This window comes from Micromesistius poutassou (genome assembly GCF_964030765.1).
Source record: "Micromesistius poutassou genome assembly, chromosome: 11".
NCBI lineage: Eukaryota > Metazoa > Chordata > Actinopteri > Gadiformes > Gadidae > Micromesistius > Micromesistius poutassou.
Genome location: NC_140281.1, coordinates 375,924 through 403,348, shown reverse-complemented (window position 1 = coordinate 403,348; position 27,425 = coordinate 375,924). Strand labels below are relative to the sequence as shown.

The 27,425-nt window shown below is 47.4% G+C and overlaps 1 protein-coding gene across 1 annotated transcript; it reads right to left on the bottom strand.

Moving 5' to 3' along the window:
• Positions 1–1,767: 1,767 nt before the first annotated feature.
• On the bottom strand, positions 1,768–27,318 carry ogfod3 (2-oxoglutarate and iron dependent oxygenase domain containing 3). Its single transcript, XM_084475417.1, has 9 exons — positions 27,160–27,318; positions 26,436–26,662; positions 23,746–23,821; positions 22,083–22,125; positions 21,304–21,368; positions 20,064–20,120; positions 19,058–19,211; positions 10,703–10,826; positions 1,768–2,950 (listed from the first exon to the last, which is right to left on the bottom strand). Exons 1-9 carry the CDS (start codon positions 27,225–27,227, stop codon positions 2,814–2,816), a joined length of 951 nt encoding a protein of 316 aa, XP_084331543.1. The 5' UTR covers positions 27,228–27,318; the 3' UTR covers positions 1,768–2,813.
• Positions 27,319–27,425: the final 107 nt, after the last annotated feature.

Below are 27,425 nucleotides of genomic sequence, written 5' to 3'. Positions count from 1 at the left end.
GTCCGACGCGGTCGTAGAAAACGTACTCCGACATCCTAGCCCAGTGTCGGCGTTGGCTGGCTGCGGTTGGGGCGTTGCGGAAGCAGACTGAGAGCCGCGGGCACGTGGGACACCGACGTAGGAGGAGAGGAAACATGGAGCATCAGCACCAACGCTGCAGAATTAGTTGCAGAGCTATCCGATAAAAACCCAGATGAAACAAAGTGATGATAAAACCAGTCACCAGTACGGCTCTTTCAGACTCCTCGTTAGCGTTTAGCACTAGAGTGAGGCAGGCAGCTCATAATTACGATAAGCGTTTCATGTTTTAATCAGCTTCCGAAATGTTAAAGGCTTGTTTGAATTCTCTGAGGAGCAGAGAATGGACTCGGACCACTGCTTGGAAACTTCCAGCTCTGGCTCTGGCTCTCTCAGTCAGAGAGTCAGCTCTGGCTCTGGCTCTCTGGTGGTTTCCAAGCAGTGCTGCAGGTTTGTTTGTCAAGTCATCTCTCGCATAAACACTGAGTTCTCACAGGTGCAGCATTATCAGATCAATCTTTCAAAAGAGCTGCTTCAGCGCAATGAGGTCTCCTGAATAAATTGAGGTTGAATTAAAAATAATGCTTATTTATTTATCACATTCAGGATATTATCCCAGACGAAGCTCCCTTCATCTCATCAGCAATAATTGGTGTGATTCTATTGCAGTCACTCAGGGACATGTCATGTAACAATCCTCGCTTAATATAATAATATAATATAATGAGACCTTAGTGTTTTGTACAGCAGCAATAGACAGTCAAGCATTTGTCAGATTTCAAGTGCGTGCACCTGGGTGAATATTAATTATTAAAGATGACTGACAACAAGAGGGGTTTTTTTGTACGGAGGTATGGGGAAAATAAAACTAAGTGTGCTAAGGACGTGGCTCACTCTTGGAATAAGTTGGGCCTTGACGGCGTATTGAATTAGAAATCAAGCTGAAGCTTTAAAAGGGCACCGGGCTCAGCCAGCGCAGTTCAATCATCCGTTTTCGATTTTGCAGAATCCAATGGCCATTTTTTTTTTTTTAAACAAGAATCCGTGAGATGTACGAGATCGGTCGAGTCATCAAAGTTTAAAACGAGTCCTCCCTGGGTGTGGGACTGATTGTTTGCTCGCCCCGAACCGCGCCAGACCCAGGACTGTGTTTAGTCATCGAGAACAAAAAAAGCGCACGCGGCAGGCAGCTGGTATCTACAGCCTGCAGGAGCCAGGAACGGACACCTCTTTAACGCGCTGAGCGGCTGGTCATCAGACTAACAATACAGGTGGTAACATGGCTGTGTATTCAATTAATGGGACCCCCCCCCCCACACACACACAAGGGAAGAGCTGATGTGCCTTTATGTCTTAATTTACATAAAGCATAAATATTCATAAACGACCAGCCACTGGCTGGTGAAAAAAAACAACAGTTTTCACAGACGTCTCCCATCCCGGCCCACTTAATTTCCTCAAGCTTATGTTAATAGGACTTATTTTTAACAGCAGTTCAAAGTATGTTTTTTTTTTATTCATGCTTTTTTAGCATTTGACATTTAAGAACACTTTCTTACCTTTGTGTACACGCACTATTAAAGACAATTATAATTATATTTATTTAATTATATCATTTAATTATAAAAAAAATAATAGATTTTTAAATTTTAATCTTTTGACTTCCATAAGAAACTAATGCATTAGATCCGGCATTATAAAACACATCTGGGAAAGTATAATAGAAAGAAGGATGACGAGACGAGCCACTTTAACCTTGACCTCCATTTATTTCACCGTCCACACGGACGACACCGTGGGCAGAAACAAGTGCTCTTGTACAAATCCCAGAAGGGCTTGTGGGAAATGGAGTCTGTCAGAAAAGACCTGGATGCCGGTTCAAGTAGCGCGATGGCGCAGATGGCTGCATCTTCAGGAGGAAAGAGCTCTGGCTTCAGGAAACAACGGTCCGCCATCCCAAACGACCCATCGCAGCGCTGCCTCCTTCATAAAAACATTCTCCGCAGGAAGTGATTTCCGTTTAAGCCCTCCCTTCCCGTCGAATGGAGTAAATCAAGATATTAGAAATCGGTTCGGGAAAAGCTGGGGAAAAAAAAAAATAATACTTTCTAGGACTAGTGGTTCTATGGCGTACAAAGACGGTACGAAAGAAGGTTTGGTGTACAAAAAAGGAAGCGGAAAAGAACGTCCCTTGACTCCTAGTAAAAAAACAAATAGGCCGCACCTGTACAAAAGAAGCCGCAGCAGCAGCAGCAGCCTCAGACCTGCTCCTCATGGCCTCCACCGGGAACCAGCGACGCTCCCTGACTAAACAGCATCACATAATCCACCTGGCATCCATCAAAAATAACCCCTCAACCAATCATAGACAGAAGAAACCACAGAGGAAACGCGATGGGTCTCCGTTGGCTGTGAAGAGGAACATTCAAGGCAGAGAACTCACACTGTGTCTCCTTTTCCTTTCCTCCTCGCTACCTCCTTCCTCCCCTTTCCTAATGACCCACTGCTGCTCATTTATTCATTTCTTTCCCCATTTTCCTTCTCCTCTCCTTTTCCCTATGTACCCCCTCCCTCCTCCCTCCCTCCTCTCTCCCCTTTGTGCTTTAGGGCTGGACGGACTGGAGGAGGAGCAGGAGGAGGAGGAGGAGGAGGAGGAGGAAAGGCTAGCGATGTCAAGAGGAGGAAGAGGAGGACCAGTTGCAGACGATGGAGGAGGAGGAGGAGGAGGAGGACGCGTGTGCAAGGCGAGACCGGTGGTGGGGTCGTGGTCGTCATGGCGATGATGCTGCCGGTCGTCAGGGCAGCGCTGGGTCGGCGATGGCGTGGGCCGGGTCGCAGGTGAAGGAGACGGTGATGGCGAAGCGGGTCCCCCAGGTGACCTGCTCCACGCGGTGCAGGTTCTCCGTCCCCGAGGAGAAGAAGGAGACGCGGCCTGAGGGGAGGACGGGGAGAGACAGGGGGGGAGACAGGGGGAGACAGGAGGGGAAGGGAAAAAACACTGCTGTTGATTTCTGGAATCCACCAGCACGGAGAAACTGTGAAGAGTCAAAATCGACTTTACAAAATATAGACTTTTGTTTTTAGAGAGACAGAGAGTCACAGATTAAACATATTTCTGCATAATATATAAAACCACGGGCTAGGGGAGAGTGGTGGACTGGACCGGACCCGATAAGCTGCAGGCTGTTTCTGTAGAGGGTCGTTTGGTCCAAAGCAGAGCAGACCAGACCCACTGACATCCTGGAAAACAACAGCTTGTGTTCCGTCTTTAAAGAGTAACTTGTGGTTCTGTTTGCGACCAAAAACTCACAGCACAGAGAAATTCAAGTTTAAAAGCTTGGATCCTTTGTGAAGAGAATAAATCACGCTTTTGTACCGTGGAATAGCTATCCCATTAAATGAATGGGAATATAAAGCCTGGATTGTGCCCCAGTTTGTCTGCATGTCGTTCTCCTCCGGATCGTTATCGTCGTTATCCCCCCCCTGGCACAAAGTCTTACGCCCGGAACGTCAGGGGAAATCAGCAAAGCAGGAAAATAATGGAATCCGTGAAACACAAAGAACAGGATGGAGAATAACAGAGGATCCGTCTGACTGAACACAACACGTGAAAGTCAACAGGCACGGGGAACAATGGGCCGTGCGCAGCCGGGCTCCTCACAGGCACGCTGATAATCAGCGACAAAACAGGATCAAGGTTTGACAGAACTGAATCAACTTCATTCACTTTTCGGTCTGAAGTTCAGTGTGAACTAGGGCAGAACGATTTGGGGAAATAATCTAATTGCGATTATGTTGACCAATATTATAGATGAATATGCAATTTTTTTTTAATTTATTAAGTTCCTTATGTTCTGTATTATTCACTAAAAAAACAATAAATCATTCTGTAGTATGACCAACACAACATTGGAAGTCAACACATAAACTGCTCTTTCTTTTGGGCCAGGCCGATGTGTTGAGATGAATTGATATAACATCTTTATTTAACTATTGAATTGTAAAAGAAAAATTTATAAAAATCTTACTGATCTCCAGTCAGTAACGGTAACAAATCACAAAAAATAAAAAAAACTTTTTATTTTTAATTGCAGCCTTTGCGATTTGCATATTGCCTTCTATTACATCACGATTTAGATTTGAATTTGGTTAATCGTTCAGCCCTAGTGTGAACATTCAGCAGAACGGACAGAAGCTTCTTGGTCAGACGTTGCTGTAGTGCATGTTGCACTAACCAGGATCCCTTGAATGTTGTCTCCTACTTTAAAATATTGTGTGACCCGCATTCTGAAACGATGACAAATGTATTTCTCATTACGACATTTAACCCTGGTTACCAACTGGTCAAACAACTGATAACTAAATGCAAAATGTATGTGTGCAATATAGACCGAATTGTTAACGTACCGCTTTCATGTGGCGTTTTACCGTTTTCAACGGTAACTGGAACCCATTTTGTGTTTTGGATCAGAAAGTACGACGGGTGAAAGTTGCCATCATAGTGGAGCATATTCATTTATTTTCTAAATTTACTTTCTGGTAATGGTTAGAAACATGCCGACACTGCCTCAGTGAATAGACGTGTCGGGTAAAAGCATTGTGATTCATTTGGTTTGAATTTTCATTTTGCACTGAATTGAACTAGTTTCAGTGGACGTCAGTTCCTAACAAAGCATTACTGCGTTGTTATTTTCAGAGCTCTCGTGCAGACATTGTGAAGCCTCACTTCCACGGAACAAGCGTTGGCATGTGATTCGAGGAATTGGAGGAATGCAGGAATAGGAATGAGGGTCCAATCCATTTGGTTTTGCTGCTATTCAGTGTCTTCAGTCCTTTGTCATTTCCTAACAATGTATATTTATTTTTTCTACTTTTCTGAATACCTCGAACAGCGCAATGTTGTTCCAGTGAAATTAATAGATGAACGATGTATGTGAATAAATACACAAAGTTGTGACACAAAAAGAAGCCAGGTGGTGTTTTCTCTCGGTTTCTACATGAGCCCAGCACACAGATCAGCCATTCATTGTCCAAACCATAGTCCGTCAAGATACGTGCAGGTCCCCGCGGGGCAGAGACCACGAGACGGACGGTTAACTCAGTCACTCTAATGGAGGGAGACACTTGAAAAGGTCAAAGAGAGACGAGACAGACCGTCGAGAGAACCCTGAGGAGGAGTGATGAAAACTAAACGGAACTCAGATCACACACACACGCACACGCACACACACACACTTAATTTATTTATTTGGAATGACCAATACTTACGACACAGCATTCCAAATATTAATAAAGAGCCCATTTATGTCTCGCACAGCAACACAAACACTGTGCAAGTATTTACAGCCAAGCAAATGAGTAAATAAATACAACGCTATCAGGGGAGTGCTTGCAGCCTAGCTTTAATCACAAATTGTTGAATGCCTGCATTAACAGATGTGTTATGTAGTGCCAAATGTGAAACCGTCCGGTCCGCGCACTGTAGGCATGCGAGTTTACCTTGGAGGCGCAGGTTCACCCAGTAATTGCGCTGCTGCGACTGGAAGTGTTGGAGGATCTCGTACCTGCATGTCCGGCTGTTCAGCTATGTGCTGGTTTCGTCATGATGTAGAGTCGCTTCAGCATGCACATTTAAGTCCATGGTTAGTTCCTCGCTGACGTTTACGTTTCCTCCGCTTTCGTGTATCCAATTTAGTCGTATGTTATTGCTGCTACACAGATCGTTCAGATCAGGCCAATGTGACCGCACTCCAAACCCTGTGGCCCTGGTGTCCAGCTTGCCACTGGGTTTCTTTTTGAAGCCCAGGAAACCTGGTTCTCCACGAGGGGCGAGGGGGATCTTACGTTTGCTTAGATCCAGTAGCAATGAGCTCCGGGCCGTTACTCGCACAGTCGGGTCGTCGTTACTTAACATATGCAAAAGGTGACTTATTCTGGTGGCTGTATAAATCCATTCGATATTGGGGACTCCAAGTCCCCCCTCCGATTTGTTCATGAAAATGATACTCCTTGTTGTGTGTGTGTGTTAAGATTTGTCCATTTCCTCACCAGCTGCACTGTCTTAAACAATGAACAATGCTGTCTTATTGTTCATTTCTTTCAAATTTTTCTTGCCGATGTGAACGTTGGCAAACAGGTGTTGAATTTTGGAGAGGGCTACGTCCCGAACTGCCTGAAGTTTCATACAGGTCGGCAAGCAAGGGGCATTGGTCTATCAGGTCCAATCTGGCAGAATACTCATCACATATATCTGTCACCTGTTCCTGCCATTCGCCCGCCACATTAAACTTGTGTCCAAGGTAGCTATATGTTTCGTGTCTTTCAAACACTCGAATAGCACTGCCAGCTATTGTGAATGATGGAGGGTGGTCGTATTTGGCCCTATACCACCTGTTGCCTCCGCTGCGCCGTTCATAGAACACTGCGCATTTGCTGTTCTTGACCTCAAGCCCAGACCACTGCAGAAAGCGATCGGTGTTTGACAGCATGTTGGTAATTAGGTTCTCTTCTCTTGATACGAGGAGGACGTCATCGGCAAAGGCCTGGACAGGGTATGGGGATGTAGTACCGGGCGGGGCGAGGAGGCAATAGCCATTTCAGCCATTGGTTTAGAGCCACTATGAAATTCACAGCGCTCCAGGGGCATCCCGTTTTAATCCCAACCTCAAGCTTGACGGGTTTTGTTAACTGGTGTCCGCATTTCACTTGTAGAAAATAATTTTCATACACATCCTTAACTGGCTGAATGTGTTGTTCCGGCTGTTCCAGGTGTATTTCCTCTAGGGAATGCAACATTGGGGGGGGGCAGTGGGGCAGAGAACCAAAAGCGTCACGAAAGTTAAGAAACACTGCGTAAAAGCGGGAAGACTCATGTTTAAAGTCATCAATGGCATGCATCAAATACATGCTCATTCATTCCTTGCCTCTCTATGTATGCTTTTTGGTTAAGTGACAGTGTCCCGGAATCCACAAGCCAGGGTAAAATACGGTTCAAAATGCACACAATGAATATCTTGTATATGGTGGGGAGAAGTGATATATCCCTCCAGGTGGATGGATCCTCTGGGATGTTATTCTTCTTAGGAATCACACACACACACACACACACACACACACACACACACACACACACACAGGTTAAGATTATGACCTCACCCCGTCGTTTTGAGTCGAGACATGTCAATCACCTGACATATGCTGTGCTCCCACTTTCAGGGGAAGAGCAGGGGAGCATGTGTCTGTCTGTCTGTGTCTGTCTGTGCCCGAGTGTCTCTTTGTGTGAGTGTGTGCATGTGTGTGTGTGTGTGTGTGTGTGTGTGTGTGTGTGTGTGTGTGTGTCTGTCTGTACGTCTCTGTCTGTGCCTTTGACTGTGTGTGTGTGCGTCTGTGTATCTCTGTCTGTGTGTGTGTGCGTATCATGATATGAGCTGGTGACTGAAGCTGTTAAACGGAGGAGCAGATACGGCACGGTGGTGGCTGTGACGCCAGCTGCTTGATGTCACGCATCAGCTCTCAAGGAGAGAGGAGAGAGGAGAGTAAGTAAGTAAGTAAGTAAGTCATCGGATAGGAACCAAAATGACGTGCTCACTCACTCAACTCCAACATTGAAATCCCGTTCAAACGCGCTGAGAAGAACTGCCAGATGCACTCTGGGGGAAGAACTCGATCATTATAGCGCAGCCGGCGAGGCTGTCAGAGAGGACGCCGTCACGCCGCCGCTTCCCACGCCATCACCAGCGTCTCCGGAATCAAAGGCTCCGTCGGGCCATTACCGGCACCCCCCGACGACGCTCCCTAGCAACGAGCTCCCCATCCCACCTGCGTTGTGTAGTCTGTGTGTTCCTCTCCCTGATCATTCCACGACTCGGGTGAAGGAGTCTTTCTTTGGTTCGACTTTGATGGTTGTGTGTTGCAGGATCTTCTACTCTGGTACCAGCGTGTATTCCACGGCTATAATTATTCTTCCCCATACAGAAAAAACAGAAGACGGCCGTCTCTCAGCATCCCAGACAGAGCCTTGGCTCGGGCCGTGGTGGAGGATTGATGGCAACGTTTGGCATTGGCTGAATGAATAGCATCCCCCCCCCTCGAGATGCTCATCAAGAGGAAACTTCTACGCCCGTTAAGATTGATGTTGTATTTTCCGAGCCGATAAAAAGGGTAATCAGTAGATGACGTTTCCTCAGTCTAACGGGGCCGGGCTCGGTGGTGGGAGTACGTCTCCGTTGGGGTCGGGAGGACTGTCAGCAGACTGGGTTCAGCTACAGACACACTGCCTCTGGGTAGATCATATTCAGACGGTAAACGGGGAGAAGCTAATGCACATACTACACACGCGCCTACAAGGCTGTCAATGGAACTGCCCCCTGGTTCTATGAACATCCTTACTGTACCGGCAGAGATACGTGTTCGTTTCGTTCTTCTGACAAACGTAGTCCCTTTGGTGTCTGCTAAATGCCCTGAATGTAAGCCTTAATGTAAGGACATGTTTATCATTAAGGATAAACATGGATCCCTTCCTGAGTCTCCCCCCCCTGCATCACCCTCCTCCTCCGCGTGGATAACGGCTCCGTCCCCCGACGGAGCCAAATCAATTAAGGTCTCCTAATCCGTCTGCGCCGCCGAGACCGGGATCGGCGCGTTACACGGGATTACGCCCACTTTGTTTTCTGTAAGTGCACCCAAAATGAACGATTGTATTTGATAAGCTAAGTAATTAGGAGCCAAGTCTGTTCCTCTTCAAAGAAGCCCCCCCAAAGAGAGAGACCACCAGATATGCTGATATTACACTCTCATAATTGCCAGTCGATTCTGTTTTAACGAAGCTCAAACGAAGAGTAAATCAAAGGCTTTAGCTAAAATTAAATCCATCGCCCGTCCTCGTTAGAATTGTTTTGTTGGCCGTACTCCTTCAGAGACGCACAATCCGCCACTCATCAAAGAAACACTGGGGTCAACCCCTGGAGCTACAACGGGCTTCATCTGAACTGGCTTCCCGTCAGGGTTCCCACAGAGTATCAATCAGTGTCCAGTCACACTCCACATGTCCTGCTGTCTTCCTCAGCCTGCCTGTGGTTTCCTCTTCACCAGCCAGCTGCCAGATGCCCAGCTTGTGATGAGTCATGAACATCAGGCCTCGACTGTGCAGCAATTGATTTCCAAATATGGGTGCAGCGTTAAGGTGCGTTCACATCAAAAACGAATCACCGAGTGATTCAGCATCAAGCGGAATATGCGTCAAAGTTCAAATATTTCAACTCGAGCGCACATGCTAATGAAGCAAATTCGTATTCATTTTAATAATAAATAAAGTTATTCCTAACGTAATATAGCCTATCACTCAACAATGAAATACATTTGTCTGCATTTGTCCCTCCCGCCCGCGAAAATAATGGATAAAGATTGCATATCGAGAAACCAATCGATCAACCGACCAGAACTAGACAGCCCAACCAAATCATATTCCCCTCTGAGAAACGACTTCTGTTCATCTTTTAACGTTGATATTCAGTCCATTTCAGTGTTTATTTTAGGTTGATGGCCACTCCTTCCTCGTCTCCGTCATCGTTTCTTATTTTACTCTCTGCTTGCTTCGTCGTGAACTTAAACTCCCGCCCCCAAGCCCTGATTGGTCTGAACATTTAAACGTCTTAGAACAAGACCTTCAACTGGCTGAAGGTCGGAAGCGATCTGCAGAGAGACGGAAGGTGACCTCAGAGATCAGGACGGTCTCCTGTTGGTAGAGAGTCCACTTAGGACGGCTAAGTGTTGTTAAGGCTTAATCCACAACAAAAACAAGCCATTAAGGGAAGATGCATATTGTATTTCCAAAGCGTGTATAGTTTTATGTTATAGTTGTTTTATTACTGTGTAATAAAACTGTATTACTGTGTGGTTAATGGATGAAGATGATGAAGATGATTGAGTTCACCAAAAGGCTTTTCCGATATATAAGAAATAATAAACGGCTGAAACACAAATGAATGGAAACGATACAAAACAGTAGAAAACATAATTATATGATAATTGATATGATAGTAAATGAATCGGTTGATCAAGTACCACAACGCTGATCCGTCTACTCTGATGCGTCCAATTATAAAAATATAATTCTAAAGATATAATTGGACGACGGTGATCAGGTTTGCCCCCTGGGGGAAAAATCAATAATCCTCGTCCAGAATAATGTATTCCTCCATGTGTTGTGCAAGTTCACACATGAACTAGTTCAAAGTTCAGTTCATACAAAAGAAAATAAATAAATTCACGTTCATAGTTCACCAATTCAGTTTTGAACTAGTTCATGTTCAGTTCATTAAGTTTTTTTTAGAAACTGAAGAAAAACTGTATTCTGTGCTTATCTTTTAAAATGAATCCTCTCCATTACCAGCTGCCCATCACTACAATCTCAGATTGTTGTGGATATTATTTGTACACCTGTTTCATTCATCACAACTAAGGCAGTAACTCTATTATATAATAATCATGTCATCTGGACCTAAGCATCAATTCAGAACGTCACAAAATCTGAACTGGTTCAAGTTCAAGTTCTTTAGTTAAAAAATATGTTACGTTCGGTTCAAAGTTCATAGAAAAATGAACTTGTTCAACGAACTAGTTATTTTGAACATTTGTTCATGCACCACACTGTTGGCCGTGAGGGGCGTCCTGGGGACCGGCTGACCTGTACGCGGTTCCACCGTGCGGTTCCCACTGGGGTCCATGAAGATGAAGCGCCCACCACTGAAGTCAGTGCCGTAGTCGGACAGGTAGAGGAGGGAGGTGTAGTCGAAGGATCCATACGTCACCTAGGGGGCGGGACAGAGAGAACTTGTTTTAAATAAAAAAAATACAAATAAAAAAAAGAGAGAGAGAGAGTGACAAACAGACAGATAGAAAGAGAGACAGACAGAGACAGAGACACAGAGAGACAGAGACAATAGCTGTGTTCCAAATCGTTCCCTATCACGGACATAGTGCACTATATAGGGCGCTCGCCATTTTGTTGTGGTGTTCCAATTCTCAGTGGTTAATTTCATTCACTACATAGTGGACAATAAAATACCCAAAATTTGAGTGAACAAACGATGTTCCCTACATGTTACTCCCGTGTACCACAATGCAATGTGGGCGCATTTACTGACGCAAATGACGTTTAGAAATGTTCAAAGTAGTGTCTGAATTCTCGTTGGTTCGTTGCCTATATAGTTCACTATATCATAAACACTATATAGGGAATAGTGAGTGAGTGAATAGGGAACAATTTCGAACACAGCTAGAAAGAGTGAGAATTCAGCACCAATGAGGAAATGACATTACGCTACCTAATTGTCTCGATCGTGAAACCTGTCTAATAAATAAAATGTGTGCATAGGAGAGGAGAGGAGAACGAGCCAGGGGAACACAGACGACCAAACGCCTCAGCAGGACACGCGATCCAGACAGACACGACGCATCAATCAGCCCAACATGAGCTTGATGAGCACCCAGGAAGAACATAAAACACACACACAGACACACACACACACACACACTTTGAAGAGGTTAAATCAATCCTGGTTAGTCGTTCAGTGATGAGGAGCCAGGGGGTTAATGTGGACCGGAGCGCCTGATGGGGAGGAGGGAGGAAGGTCGGAACAGACCAGCCGGGGTGAACCTACAATCCATCAGAATTGCGGGACGAGTGTTGATTGGACTTGCTCAGGGTTCACACAATGTTCTGCGGAACTCGTGTAAAAAAACAACAACAAAAAAAAAAAAACGTCTTCTCGATTTCGGTTGAGACACGACAGAGTTGGATCTGGTTTTCCTGCGTGTTGCAAACGCTGCCTGTACTTTAGGATCAGCCTCCCACACACACAGCAGTGCTGAGGGCTGACCCAGGCCCATGAGCTCATCGTGTTCACCAACTGTTCACGTGAGATCCAACCGCAGCAAAAAGAGAGAAATAAAACGCGTTCGGCAGGCGCTTTCATCCTAAGCGATTTACAATAAGTACATTTGTCCGAATAACAGAAACCACAATATATCTCTGTGGGTACTGTAAGGATGTTCATAGAACCAAGTGGCAAGCACTAACAATCACTAGGTTAACCCGTTCCCCGTATACAACAGAGATAGCTAGGATAAGATGCTACACAATGCTAAGTACTATGTTTAACTGCAAGGACGTACGACATAAATCAGTGCCTCAGTCTAACACCCAGTCCCATTTCTCTCCCCTTAACGAGAACACTTGCTTTGAGTAGAGTAGACTTAGATGCAAGTCAGCTCCTGAGCTGGCTAGCGTTCAAGGGTTGATTTTAAGGGGAAAAACAGTACTCCCCCCTTGCTCCCCTAAGTACCCCTACCCCTTCGCGGGAACGCGCAAAATCTAAGGTTAGGGCTCAAATCTAGGGGAAGGGGGAGAATTGGGACAGGGCCTAAGCCCATGCAGAGACTCTGTGACCTCTGAGTCTCCCGTGGCCCACTTATCGCTGGCCGCGATAAGCGTCAGGGAGACAATAACGTAGCAGCATGATGGATGGGCGGGAATATGCCGCTAAAGACGTCGGAAGGAATTTGCATTTAAATTACGAGAACGGGGAGAGCAATTAGAGCGCCCAAAATTAGAGGTATGTGGGGGGGGGGGGGGGGGGGGGGAGAGAGGAGGGGGGCTTTTTGGATTCCATTTTCAGCAGCTGTCAGGACGACGGGGAGCAGATCTCTCTCTCTCTCTCTCTCTCTCTCTCTCTCTAAGTCAATTAAAAATGGCTTATTATTATTATTTTTATTGACATGGGAGCTCTACCAACCTTCACACTGCCATAGGATAACCATTGAAAAGGACCAATAATAATATAAATGTAAATATTTATAATTAAATGTAAATAAAATATAAATGTAAAATGTATACAAAACATGAATTATAAAATGCCCTAGCCTGGTAGGGGTAAACGTCTACATACCAAAATATGTTATCAGGTAACGATGTACATCCGATGTCTTAGTACAACATCTAAGTTTAGCCTGAAGTTTGGATGTGTGCCGTCCCGTCCCCAAAGGACACTGGTGAGTTCACATCAGACGGGCCGCTTGTCTGCCCTCCAACTCTCTGAGGGTCTGTGTCATCCGGGGGGGGGGAGAGTGTCTCCATGTCTCCATAGAGCAGCCCGAGGTTAAACATAGGGCCCCCTAGTTCTGCCGTTCCGGCGTTGGTTGGCTCGTCGGGGTCAGAGCCAAACCGCTCTCTGTCGGAGCGCTTCCACTCAGCGTCCTGCCGGCCGTACCCAGAGAGGAAGAGGAAGAGGAGGAGGAGGAGGAGGAGGAGGAGGAGGAGGAGGAGGAGGAGGAGCGCCAACCCTGCTGACGCCGGCTGACTCCTCGAGGGAGGATGCGTCTCGTGTCGCCCGAGCGTTTAGAGTTGTCGTTTTATCACTGTGAGATGGAAGCGATGGTTGATGGACGAGGACGATGAATGAATATGAATATATCACAAAAGCAAAAGGCCTTTCCTATAGATCAGAAATAATAAATGGCTGAAAAGTAAATTGATGGAAACGTGTGATAAATAAAAAAAAAAGATATGAGAGTAAATTCAAAAATTCCTCTGGGTGCTTATCAGGATCTCAACGCTCTATTAGGGTTTGAATATAGTTAGTAGTTTGATATTGTCTCTGCATACAATATCAGCCCTTTTCTTTTATTTTCTGACTTTTCAGACTTCTGTCTGCCTGTCTGTCTGTCTGTCTGTCTGTCTGTCTGTGTGTGCCTGTGTGAATCGTGTTCTTTTTCTATTTGAACAGCACATTTGTTTGCCAGAAGGCTATTTTTTATTATTAATCTTGTATCAAAAAAGCAGCAGAATAATTAGTTTTTGCTTTGGTTGAGTCAAGGCAAAAAATATGCATATGTCTTTACCACGGTTACCACTTATTTTTTTATGAACGATAAAAAGCTCCCTGGCCTCACAACATCCACGGCCTTTGCGTCGCCCTCGATTCAATTCCATTCCAAAGCTGAACGACAACACAGACAACGAAGGTAGAAGGAAATATCAGCTCTAAACAACAACAGAACCGTGGGAGATACAACCGACAACTCGATCCATAGAAGGACGTGCGAGCACGTTGCTACTGCGGTGCATAACGCATGGAGAGGTGGCCGTGTTGGTCTGGTGTCCGCATTGCAGTGTTCACAGGCGGTGTGTGGAGCTAGGTGCTGGGTTGGATAAGGGCTTGAGGGGGGGCTCCTTCCATCCAGGGGGGTTTGGCAGTTTGACGGCCGCGAGGCCTTGCCTATGATCGTCTGTCTCCCAATTATTAGGCCTGACGAGGAGGGGCAGGGTCGCCTTGTTTGTGGCCTATACGGGAGGGCTGGGCGATGAATCGGATGTTGATCGGATGTTGAGCGTGAAACGATCACCAAACTAATATAATCGAGTTGAAACTATTTCCTTTTTTTTTTTCAATTTAAAACAAAAAAAAAAAAACTTGAGTTTTTTTCTTTCTTTATAGAAATTGCAGAACAGCTGGATACATATCTGGACATTATTTTCTATTTGACCATTTTGTGTATTTCTTTAAGTGGAAATTTCAAAGTTCTCATTTACAAAGTGTTTGTTTTGGAGAGAAATTATGAATAAATGCATCATGTTTTCAAACTCAAAAATAATCGTTTGAATAATCGAGATTTCAATATTGACCAAGACAATCGTGATTATGATTTTTTTTCCATAATCGAGCAGCCCTACTATAAGGTGCGCCCGGTTCCATCCACTTCCTGTTTGGCACTTCCACATGCTGGCGGCGATGCGCCGGCTACTGTGATCAATTGATACTTTTCTTTGTGCTTTATGAAATAAACCTTGATTATTGTTCAATGGTACCACGCCTCCGTCCTGCCTCGTTGTCCGGGTCCCCTGCCCAGGCCATGACAATGTGGGGGGCTCTGAACCAGGGACCTCTGAGGGTTTCTTATGCTACCTCGGCCTGGGCCACATGGCTGAAAGACATATCACGATATAACGCGATCATATTGATCGATATCGATGACTATTGATCATTTTAATGACCTAAAAAGACTAGGAATCACCATGCTGGATGTAAACACTTCTGTTTAACACTTAATATGACCTTCTGTTCTTCATTGATCAATGCTCCAATGTCGACACAACAATGAAAAACACTCAACAATATTGTTAAGAAGTATGGAACCGTGTTTGTGTAACAAACCCAGCTGCTAGATTCAGTGGTCCGGTCTCTTTATCGATATATATTGAACATGTTTTATATTGATATTGATCAAAAGTCTCTTAACACGATACGTATATAACGACAGAGCGAACAAGGTGCCTCCTCCACAGAGTCCCTTGTTACCAGTTAGCACGGGGCGCGGTGCCTGGGCGCGGCTGGCTCAACTGAGCAGTAATCAGGGCTTAACTGTTGACCTGTCATGATTGTGATTGTGTCTCTGGGGGCGGGGGGGGGGGGGGGACGGACGAGTGAGGGAGGGGGGCAGAGCAGGTGTTGTGTGTGTGTGCTAATCACCGGTCTGCTCTTTAACGCACGCAGCAGTGGAGCCCTCTGGGACGGCAGGGGAACAGAGAGTCGTTCTACAGAACAACGCTCACTGATTGGATAGAATGCTAATTATTTAAAACGAACATTTAATCAAGCCAATAAAGACTTCGACTTCGCCTAGAGACGATGGCTTTCTAAGCCAAGACCTGCGGGTTTAGAATTCAAAACGATTGTGCTGGAAAGGTACCCTGGTAATACCCTGGAAATCCAGAGTTCTCGCGAGATCACAATTTTGAATTTGCTCAGCGAGTCACTCTGGGAACGAGCGATATACTCACTCCCCGATCCCCCTGGCCCGGAATATTAACCAATCACATCGGTGTATCTGATATAGGCGGGGCCAAAAGCGTTGCTGTTTTACCGATCGTATACGGCAAGTCTTATCTATTGGTTAGCTCCGCTGGTCTGGATACGTCACAACTTGTATTCTTCTGATTGGTCGTAGTGTTATCCAATTGCGTGCAGTGATATTTTCAAATGCATGCTTGGTGCCGCCCCTCGAGTTGGGCCGCTTTCATTACTCGTTGCCACCAGACCCTACAGCTTTCTAGACGTGGGTCTGGACTTCCAGGCTACTGGAAACCACAACCATATAGTGGACATTTCCATATAACATGTTGTTCGCCAGATACTCGACTCCTTGGGGGAACGGAGACGTCCAGCGCCGACTGAGACTCAGATACTGTATCGTACTATCCCCCTCTGCAGCAGGGCCCTCAAGGACGTCCTCCTGCTGTAACCCTGGAGCGGAGGCGCCTGTTCAGGGCTGACCACAGCTCTTCAACCTCGCTACGCTGGTCGTGTTGTGCACAAAGACCACTTTCATCTGATCCTATTTTTTACCCTTCAGAGTTGCGTTTTGCCAACACCGTTCAAATCATTTCCACCACATCGATCCCAGACCAATGAATCGAGCGCAGACTTCCACAGCACCCCCCCCACACACACACACACACCGCCGCTACATTCCTCCACCGGACAACCAGCTCCTCACACTCCAGTGGGACCAGCGCTCACACCAGCGGCCCAACGTAGGACCAGCTCCAACGGCGGACGCCGAGGAGGAGGAGGAGGAGCGGACCACCGGGTCCATCGGACATGAGGTCGTCGATCTACGATGGTTCATCTGGGGTTCTGAGGATGTGTGGATGAGGGGGGGGGGGGGGAAGCTGAGAGCGTGTTTAACTTTTCCTGTTTGATTTGTTCACAGACTGACTGGAGAGCGAGCGCTCAGGGATGGAGACCGCTGGTCCCAGGACTAGGTTATGGGGTGTTGGATCAGGGGCTGGGTGGTCTAGGGGGCTGGGTGGTCTAGGGGGCTGGGCTGGGTGGTCTAGGGGGCTGGGTGGTCTAGGGGGCTGGGTGGTCTAGGGGGCTGGGTGGTCTAGGGGCTGGGCTGGGTGGTCTAGGGGGCTGGGCTGGGTGGTCTAGGGGGCTGGGTGGTCTAGGGGGCTGGGCTGGGTGGTCTAGGGGGCTGGGTGGTCCAGGGGGCTGGGTGGTCTAGGGGGCTGGGTGGTCTAGGTGCTGGGTGGTCTAGGGGGCTGGGCGGTCTAGGGGGCTGGGTGGTCTAGGGGGCTGGGCTGGGTGGTCTAGGGGGCTGGGTGGTCTAGGGGGCTGGGTGGTCTAGGGGGCTGGGTAGTCTAGGGGCTGGGCTGGGTGGTCTAGGGGGCTGGGCTGGGTGGTCTAGGGGGCTGGGCTGGGTGGTCTAGGGGCTGGGTGGTCTAGGGGGCTGGGCGGTCTAGGGGGCTGGGCGGTCTAGGGGGCTGGGCGGTCTAGGAGGCTGGGTGGTCTAGGGGCTGGGTGGTCTAGGGGGCTGGGTGGTCTAGGTGCTGGATGGTCTAGGGGGCTGGGTGGTCTCATGGTTAGGGGGTCTGGCTCCAGGCCCGAAGGTTCTGGGTTAGGATCCCATGTCTTTCTGTAGAGGCCTCCCCAAGCAAGATGCTTAACCCTTCTCACCGCTACTCATTAATTAACTCATTAAACTCAGGTGTTAAACAAAAGTTCTGTCACTCGTTTTATTCAAATTTTAGCCCAAATTTCCCGCCTGGGATCGATGGATCTTAATTAGTATATTGTAACTAACTTATGTTAAAGATAAATTAATTGTGAGCATGTTTTATTACTCAAATACCGACATATGGCAACGGTTACACTGCAAACACACAAATGATCGTCCATTACCGTCCAAGTTTTAAAAATCAATTAGGAGAATCAGTTACTCGTCAAGTTTCAGAAAGTTGGACTGCTTTACTATTCTATGTAATTCTGGTTGGCTCAATTTCTTGCATTGCTATGTAAAAATCCAACAGAAATCGAATCACGTCCATCGTCAGCTTTCTTGTACGAATATATTTAGATTAAGATTACATCTTCGAAGTTCAAGTGAAATCAAATATTGACGACAGAGCAGCAATGAGAAGCGTGTACCCAGACGACTGTTCAGTAGTCTGAACGGACAACCGGGCTGACCGCACCCTGCACTGGCTACTGGCTACTGGTTACTGGCGGCTGCTCCAATCCCAGTCCCACTCGCTGAATGGTACTCTTGTGTTGTGCTGGGAATGGCTCTGGCCCTACACCCTACATCCAGGACACGGTCAAACCGTCCGCCCGGCCCGTCCACTACGCGCTATGAACGCCAAACGGCCTGCTACACCCCCCCCCCCACCCCACCACCCCACCCCCGCCCCCCCCACTCCTCTGTTTGGACTGCATCCTGGCAGGTGAAAAAAAAAAAGTAATAAGGAAGAGAATAGTGTTGTTTCTATAATTGAGCGTTTAAAGTGGTCTGCTTATTTAATGAATTGCATTTCCTCCCGTGATTCTTCTCGGGTTGCATCGTCCTGGAGCAAAGTGTTGGCTTAATGAATGTAAAGTAGTGTAATGTCCGTGCTCAGTCCCGGAGGTCTGCGGCCCAGCCGTGACTTCACTGATTAATTTCACAGCCCAGACAGAGTAATGAGAAATTGATTGCATCGTTCGACTTAATGTGAAGATGAATGGGTTCCTAGTGAATTCGATTTCTGTCTTCATTCGAGAAGAAATAAAGTAGAAACGTCCCCAAAACAAGCCTGCTGTAAGGATTAGCGTGGTGTGTTCGCAGATTTTCTTGTTTTGACAGGCAGATTATTTTCGCAGTGTACCACAGACTTGCAACATTAGCCTTTATAGAGGATGCAGACATCGTTGACGTAACTCTGCGCTGCTGCCAGTCGAAGGCCAGTCTGTGTTTCTCTGTGCTGTGGATGTCAGCTTAAAGCGAGGGTAAGCAGTGTGGAGAAACCATCTGGAGTAAGATCCACTTTGAGAGTAACCAACTGACAGAAACCAACACAACTCGCCCTGTGGAAGAGTCACAGGCAGAGTGTGCGCAGGAAGGCGCAAAGTTCTGTGTGTGTTCGTGTGTGTGTGTGTGTGTGTGTGTGTGTGTGTGTGTGTGTGTGTGTGTGTGTGTGTGTGTGTGTGTGTGTGTGTGTCACCTTGTCGATGTGCGGGTGCCAGTACTCGTCGTGCTGCGTCTGGGCGCCCGTGCTGTTGATCCGGGAGAAGAAGGTGGGCTTGGTGAGGAACAGGAGCGCCGGGTCCAGACCAAACGTCTCCGCCACCACCGCCTGGATGCGGGCGCGCACGTCGCTACACAACACACAACACACACACACACACACACACACACACACACACACACACACACACACACACACACACAGGGATTAATCTAAAATCTAGTCAGGAGCTATAATGTAAAAAAAATCATATTATTCTGACCAGCCGGTAGAAAGATATGCAATTAGTTTGGTAACCTTTCCTTTGAATGTCACACGGCAAATAAAGGCAGCCCTCGTGTGGGTTACTTCAGAATAGGGCTGCTCGATTATGGAAAAAAAAGAAAGAAAATACACAAAATGGTCAAATAGAAAATGTTAAAACCTAAAATAATGTACAGGTATGTATCCAGCTGTTCTGCACTTTCTATAAATATTGAATGAAAAAAATTAATAATAAATAGTTTCAACTCGATTATATTAGTTTTGTGTAGCCTGGCTCCGCTCGCCTCCGTACTACCGCTCAATTTTCATTTCCCTTCAGTACTACTAGTCTGGGTTTGCGGTATATTCGCAGGTTTTCTGCAGCCAATTTTTTGGCCGTCCAATCAGCAAACAGAGGGAGTGGCGGAGAACGTTGACGTTGAGGTTGTGCGCTAGTGTGAGTTGTAGTCAAACGTCAGCGATTGGTTATGGCAGATCCAGAGCGGCACTGGGCAGATCCCAATAGTTTTAAACTCCAACAGACGCCCGCCTTCAAGTGAGTTAACGTTTGTCAATGGAGAGAGGCCGGACTCTCTCCGGACTCGGAGATTCTGGTAGGATCAGGCTAAGTTTTGTGATCGGTTGACGCTAAAATCAAAATCGATCAAAATTCGAGGAATCGCCCAGCCCTACTTTAGAATAGGCGTGAATGGTTCTGAGATGGAAGCTGGAGGCTCACCTGTAGAGCTGGAAATCCTCCGGGGAAAACACCTCACCGATCTGCTCGCCAAAGTACCTGAGATCCCACCACACACACACACACACACACACACACACACACACACACACACACACACACACACACACACACACACACACACACACACACACACACACACACACACACACACACACACCTCGGTATTCTGACCACGATGCATAATTACCCAACAGGCCACCAGCTGGTGAGCAGTGGAGCACATTAGGGCGGACGAAATGTCAAATTGTGATCAGTGACATATGCAGTGCGCTAGTGTCCCCAGCAGGGGGCAGTGAGGCCACCGGCTCAGCTGCTCTCTGGAGATTCAACTTCCAGTTTTGACCCAAAAGTAACTCAAGGGGAAGGAAAGGAGAGGAGAGGAGACAGAAGGGAGGAGAGGACAGAAGAGGGGAGAAGAGAGGAGAGGAGAGGAGAGGAGAGGAGAGGGGAGAGGAGAGGAGAGGAGAGGAGAGGAGAGAGAAGGGAGGAGAGGACAGAAGAGGGGAGAAGAGAGGAGAGGAGAGGAGAGGAGAGGAGAGGGGAGGGGAGGGGAAGAGAAAAGCAGAGGAGAGGGAGTGGAAAAAGGGGAGAGGGGGGAGAGGGCGGAGAGGAGAGAGAGGAAAAGAGGGGGGGTATGAGAAGAGAGGACAGGACTGGAGGGCGAGAGGAGAGGGGAGGACAGGGGAGGAGAGGAGAGCAAAGAGAGGAAAGGAGAGGAGAGGAGAGAGAAGGGAGAGGAGAGAGGAGGGGGAGATATGATATGCATATGATCCTGTCACTGGGCCAAGGCCAAACCAGGCCAGAGAATGATGATGCATTACTTCGATACGTAAAGTGTGCTCATTTGTGTGGGTATGCATCAGTGCGGAGTGTATATAATCCATACCACGGTGCCTGTGGGTGGGAAGAGCGATATGTCTATTCAGTGCAGAGCGGAACCTCAACCGAGATGATGTAACAACGAGGAACAGGAGAAGCTCGCAACACGCCCGCCTTCAGTCTGTACAACTAGGGGAAAAGTGTGTGTGTTTGTGTGTGTGTGTGTGTGTGTGTGTGTGTGTGTGTGTGTGTGTGTGTGTGTGTGTGTGTGTGTGTGTGTGTGTGTGTGTGTGTGTGTGTGTGTGTGTCCAACTAGAGATAGTAACAGGGCCATCTACGGTTTATACAGTACTATATATATATATATATATATACAGTGTACATACATTCACTTGCTCACCTATAGATATTAACAAACTGCTTGCCCATTGACAAGGCCCCGGAGTGCAAGTCCAGGATGGAGGCCTGAGTGGGTCAAAAAACAGGTCATAAACAACAAATAAACAGCATCAGTTAAATAGCAGTACAAATGAATAAATACGCTGTCTCACAAATCACAACGTACAGGATGACCTTTGCTTGTTATTGCATGCTGAGTGCTAGGCCATACACCTCTAAATGTAATCCTCAGTGTGAGTGTGGCCCCAATCTCTCAAGCCTAGCGACCTTACGGACCATGAACATTATTTTAATTGGCTGTGGTCCGCAGTAGCGGTTCTACATTGAATGGGGGGATGTTGGGGGGGGTTTCCGTGTGCTCGTGCCGCCCCCTCCCCCCCCTGTAATGCCCCCTGTAATCGCCCGTACCTAAAACCGCCACTGGTGGTCCGAACATACTGGAAGCCACAGAGCGCAACACGGCTCACGTATCCTGGTTGAACAAGCCTGCCACCTAGGGGCAGGACAATGCTACTACAGGTAGAAGTGTAGTTTACCGGTAGACTCGCACTCACTGATGCAGTTCCTCAACGCAACAATGACTACAGTCTATATGAGTGCAGCATGAATACAATTTAGATCCATTACTTCAATTTCTAGCTGAGATAAAAAAAAACTGAATGACTATCTTTTCAGGGATTTTTTCATTTCCTATAGCCTCTTGTGATGAATGTACCTTACTCAGGCATCCATTTAACCAAGTCATTATCATTAATACTATTATGGAGATTTTATACTTACTCCTCCCTCCGAGCCGGCCAGAGACAGCCCTCTCTCAGCCAGCCTTTGGTGCAGAAACAACAGGGAAACAAACATAAAAACACTAACTACAACTGCAAAGAAACGATGACCGGGTCCACCACATGGTGACGATCATGGTCTAACGTCATTCATCATGGGAGACATCATTTGATTTCATGCCGTGTCTCACAACACTCCCTAACTCCTTGCACCGCATGGCTAGCATAGCCTCCCCACGCTCCACCAGAGAGCCGCACGCAGGCGTCCCCCAGCAGGGCCAGAGCAGACTCCAGCTGTGTTCCAAATCGTTCCCCGTCACGGATACAGTGGACTATGGAGGGCGCTCGCCATTTTGCAGTGGTGTTCCAATTCTCAGTGGTTAACTTCATTCACCACATAGTGGACAATAAAATACCCACAATTTGAGTGAACATACGACGTTCCCCTACGTGTTAACTCCCGTGTACCACAATGCAATGCGGGCGTGTTTTACCGACGCAAATGACGTTTAAAAATGTTCAGCGTAGTGTCCGAAATCTCGTTTGTTCGTTCCCTATATAGTTCACTGTATCATAACCACTATATAGGGAACAGTGAGTGAGGGAATAGGGAACGATTTCCAACACAGCTTCTATCTGGAGAGCCAGGAGGTTTCCACACATTGCACAAATAGTGAGCTTGCCAAATATGGTGAAATGCATTGCTTTGCCATAAGAGCAGATTGACCGTGGAGTTTAAACTGTGGCGTGTGAGGTGGATGGCTGGTTTAAGCAGCCTCACCAGGCTGCACACCTGGCCTTCAACCAGTGAGGTGCACTGGTTGAACCGGCTTTCACTAACACAACCTAGAGATATCTCACATTGAAAACATGTAACGCCTCCCTGTGAATCATTTACTTTCATACTTTGCAATAATAAACAGTTTATTTTTTTTTTTTAAACATCTACAACCCGCGTTCGGTATTTCATGACATTTCTGACAAAATGGCTGGTTGCAATCAGAATTGAACCAGGGACCTCCAGCACACATGACCCGTGTCTACCGCCAGACCACAGACCACAGCTGACCAGTGAAGACCAGGCTACGTTTTGAGAAGGAGGAGTCTTTCACGCTTGGTAAATATTGTAAAATGGCATAGTTTGTGTCATAAAAGCAGGATTGCCAAATCATCATCAGACATGTCTCTCAGAGAAAGAGTGACAACGTTTCATTCGATTTCTATCATTAATATCATCGGTCTAACCGGACTGGAACCGCGACCCAGGGTCATGTTCTCCGCACTCTGCCACTGCATCACATGGAAACCCCAGATGGGCAGATAAGAGAATATTTTGAGAAGGAGCAGTATTAAATATATGGCAGGAATGGGGAGGGTAGAATGGCATTGGTCGGCCTTAAAAACTGGTTTAGCAGAAGTTAACATCAAAAATAATCACCACCTACGTTTCTAAGTCAACTGTGGTGACAACCCTGGGTCGAAAACGGATTTAGAGAAATGATGCGTGTACTCCTTTAAGGCCAGCGTTGGAGAGAGGCCACCGGTCAGACGGGCGAACTTCAGGGCAATGCATCCACTTAGTGATTGTAGATACAGGCTTGTCATTTGGCACGGGTTCAGTGTGGAACACAACGGCGCCCCCGGTACAGGAGCGTGGCGTTTACCTCCTGAGCATCTGGGCCTCCTCTCTGGTCACCACGGCGTCCGAGACGGCCCGCCCACACTTCAACGGGGTGCATCCTGGGAAAAAACAGGGACAAGAGCTTAGCAGACATCACAGACCCGAAGCACAGCAGGGGGAGTCACCGCTGGGTCGACTGATATCAGCCAAAAGGAGGGGAGGCTATGCAGAGGCTAGGGCCCAGTCCCATTTCTCTCCCCTTAACAAGAACACTTGCTTTGAGTGGCCTTAGCTGCAAGTCAGCTCCCGAGATGGCTAAGCGTTCAAAGGTTGATTTTAAGGGGAAAAACAGCACTCCTCCTTGCTCCCCTCAAGTATTGGGACACACTACCCCTTCGCAGGAACGCGCAAAATCTAGGGTTAGGGCTCAAATCTAGGGGAAGGGGGAGAATTGGGACAGGGCCTAGGTGAACTCTGAACAAGTCTTTTTAACTATTTCACGACGAATATGACCGTCCTCTCTGCATACAGCTGTTGTTTATATGACATCAACCACTGGGAGGTCATCATGAAGTCAAAATAGATGCTTAATATCATCTAATTTCCCCCTAATTTAACCATCTTACATCAGGTGCTTTGCTGCAATCATGTATTCCAAAGAGACAAAACATTAGGACAACCATTCATAGCAACAAAAACAACATCAGCAGGTGACCTTGGAGCAGATATGACCACAATTAAAGTGTATTAGCTGAGCAAAGAGAAGGGAGCGATAAAGAAGGGAGGTAGAAGGCTAAAGAAAGTCAATGGAGTCCAGCAGAGGTCGGCCAAGAGGGGCAAAGCATTCTGGGCCGCCTACCAGTCTCTGCAAGTGATCGCTGCTTGGACTAATTCAAGAGGAGCCAACATTTTAACCTTCAGAAGAGACTCACCGTCCCACAAGGAAGATAAAATATTGATCAGATATGAAATACGCAAATGGAGGTTTGGTTGTTTTAAAAAAAACGCTACTTCAGCCTTTGAAAACAATTTCTGGATTTTATTGCAGATGACGTGCAGTTCTGTGTTATGAATATCAATAAATAACACTGAACCTTAATTCACACCTGCACTTTTAAACCTGCTCCATGCCAAAACCTCTTCACTGCGTCCATCACTTTAGTTCCACACTACAAGTTTCTCGTTTTTTCTCCCAATGAACAAATCGGTCGAGAGAGAAACAATCGTGGGGGACGGTTTTGGTTGGATGGATTTAATTCTTTAGAGAGGCTCACCGTTTCAATTAATTTTGAACAAAAGTGATAGCCGACTGCAACGGGAAAGTGAACCACTTTGAAAACCTTTCCTCCTTGGTTAGTAATTCACCAGGCAACTGGCAAATCTTCTATAGCATCTATCGTCAGAAGCTGCACTACACAGACATGTTTCAATCTCAAAGGAAATATAGAGGAGGGGAATGCATATTTGATGTTGGAGGCGGTGTTAGGGGAAATCCAGAAGAATCGTGGCCAATATTGCCTCGTCTCAAATGGGCAGCTGGTGCATTCTGTATGCATATTGAAATTGCTTTATCAAACATCTGAAGAGGTAGAGGTGTGTGTGTGTGTGTGTGTGTGTGTGTGTGTGTGTGTGTGTGTGTGTGTGTGTGTGTGTGTGTGTGTGTGTGTGTGTGTGTGTGTGTGTGTGTGTGTGTGTGTGTGTGTGTGTGTGCGTGCGTGCCGTGCGTGCGCCTGACTGGAGTGTCTCATGGACCGGATACAGCTTATCAAATCTGAATGCCTCACCACCCCAGGACCACGCATGCCGCAGTCATGCAACAACAGTACTGCAGTCCACTACCACACATTCAGCCACCTGCTTAACCTTGACAGCGACTCCCTGCCCCCATGTAACTAGAATCATGAGGGTTGAGTCTGTTGGAGCCCATTCACATGAACCGAGGAAATATCCAAATCACTTTGCAACTTTGTTATACCACCCCCACACACACGATAATAAAGCTATAGCAGAAATGAATGGATACATTTTTAAGAGTCATTTAGATCTTATGCATCTGTAAAACACACACACACACACACACACACACACACACACACACACACACACACACACACACACACACACACACACACACACACACGATTAAGTAAGGTTGTGTTGTAGCCGTGCTGCACAGTAACTATATCCCCATTATCTATGTTGTTTCAAACCCCTGTCAGGTACAAGAGGCACAGCTCATCACGGCTGCTGAACCTCCCGCCAGTAGAACCAGCGTTTTGTTTGCACACTGGTGCACGTCACCTCCAGGCTCAGACAGGTTGAACCAAACCACAGAACAAACAGCTGAACTTAACACAGACAGGTTGAACCAAACCACAGAACAAACAACAGCTGAACTGAACACACACAGTAAAGCTCTTTGCTACACGTATTTTGCGTCTTAATCAGCAGCGTTTACACAGCAGCAGCAGCGGGACTGAGGGAGTGAGTGAAGGAGGGAGTGAAGGGGTGAAGGACTGAGTGAAGGGGTGAGCGAAGGGGTCAGCGAAGGACTGAGTGAGTTAAGGAGTGAGTGAGTAAAGCAGTTTGTGAAGGAGTGAGTGAGTGAGTGAGTAAAGCAGTTTGTGAAGGAGTTTGTGAGTGGGTGAGAGAAGCCGTGAGTGAAGGAGGGAGGGAGTGAGTGAGTGAGTGTTGCGCTCTACGGGTGCCCCCCCCCCGGGTTCCCCCCCCCACCTGGGTAGCGCTGGTGGTTGTCGTAGTCCTCAGAGCAGGGGACGCTGAACACGCGGGGCTGCGGGGCCACCAGCTCGCCCTTCCCGACCAGGGTCTCTGTGATCTCGGCGTCTCTGCCGGCCAGGACCAGCCAGGCCGCCGTCGCGCAGACCACCAGACCCCCCAGCAGAACCAGCAGGGGGAGGCGGGACCCCCTCCACGCAGACGCCTGCCTCAGAGCATTGCCCCTGGGGAGGGCAGAGAGGAGAGTGTTGGAGAGGCGGGTGGGAGTCCACTAGGAATGGAGAGGGATAACTGGTGGATTAAAGTTACTTTGGGGTTAGGATACATCAGCAGTTGCATTGACCATCCATCCATCCATCCATCCAGTCAGGCGCGCGCGCGCACACACACACACACACACGCACACGCACACACACACACACACACACACACACGCCCCTAGTTCCCAAGCATGGATTTCTTTCTTTCATTCATTCGTTCGTTCGTTCGTTCGTTCGTTCGTTCATTCATTTGAAGAATTATTATGGTTTGGCACGGACTCAATTCATTAGTGTTCCGTCACTGTGTAGGAAACACATCAATAACACAGAATAGCTGAACTCTTTGGAAACATGAGCGCGTCCACAGCGTCTGTAGCTGGCGACACATCCTCCTCCTCCTCCTCCTCCTCCTCCTCCTTCTCCTCCTCCTCCTCCTCCTCACTAAAGCTCGCATCACTTGCCTCTTGATCTTCTTCTCGATCCCGTTGGCATCCGGAGCTTTGGGGTTGCTTCGCCGCTGTATGGTCATCGTACCTTAGAGACGTGTGAGGCATATGCACCCCATGGATGTGTTCAAAGAGCATGCACACCAGAAACACACCTTCTCCTCCTCCTGCACTTCCTGAGTGCCGCGTAGGAGCCGCTCTGATTGGCTCCTCGGAACAGGAACCAAGGCGTTCATTGGGCCACATAGCCGATGAACTAAGCAGCGAGATGCCTGCCAGGA

Coding starts and splice junctions, on each gene's coding strand:
- ogfod3 (XM_084475417.1), bottom strand. CDS start 27,227: ATGACCATACAGCGGCGAAGCAACCCCAAAGCTCCGGATGCCAACGGG. Junction 21,369..22,082: donor TGGCCGGCTCGGAGGGAGGA/GTAAGTATAAAA, acceptor TGACCCACTCAG/GCCTCCATCCTGGACTTGCA. Junction 2,951..10,702: donor CACGGTGGAACCGCGTACAG/GTCAGCCGGTCC, acceptor TCCTCCCCTCAG/GCCGCGTCTCCTTCTTCTCC.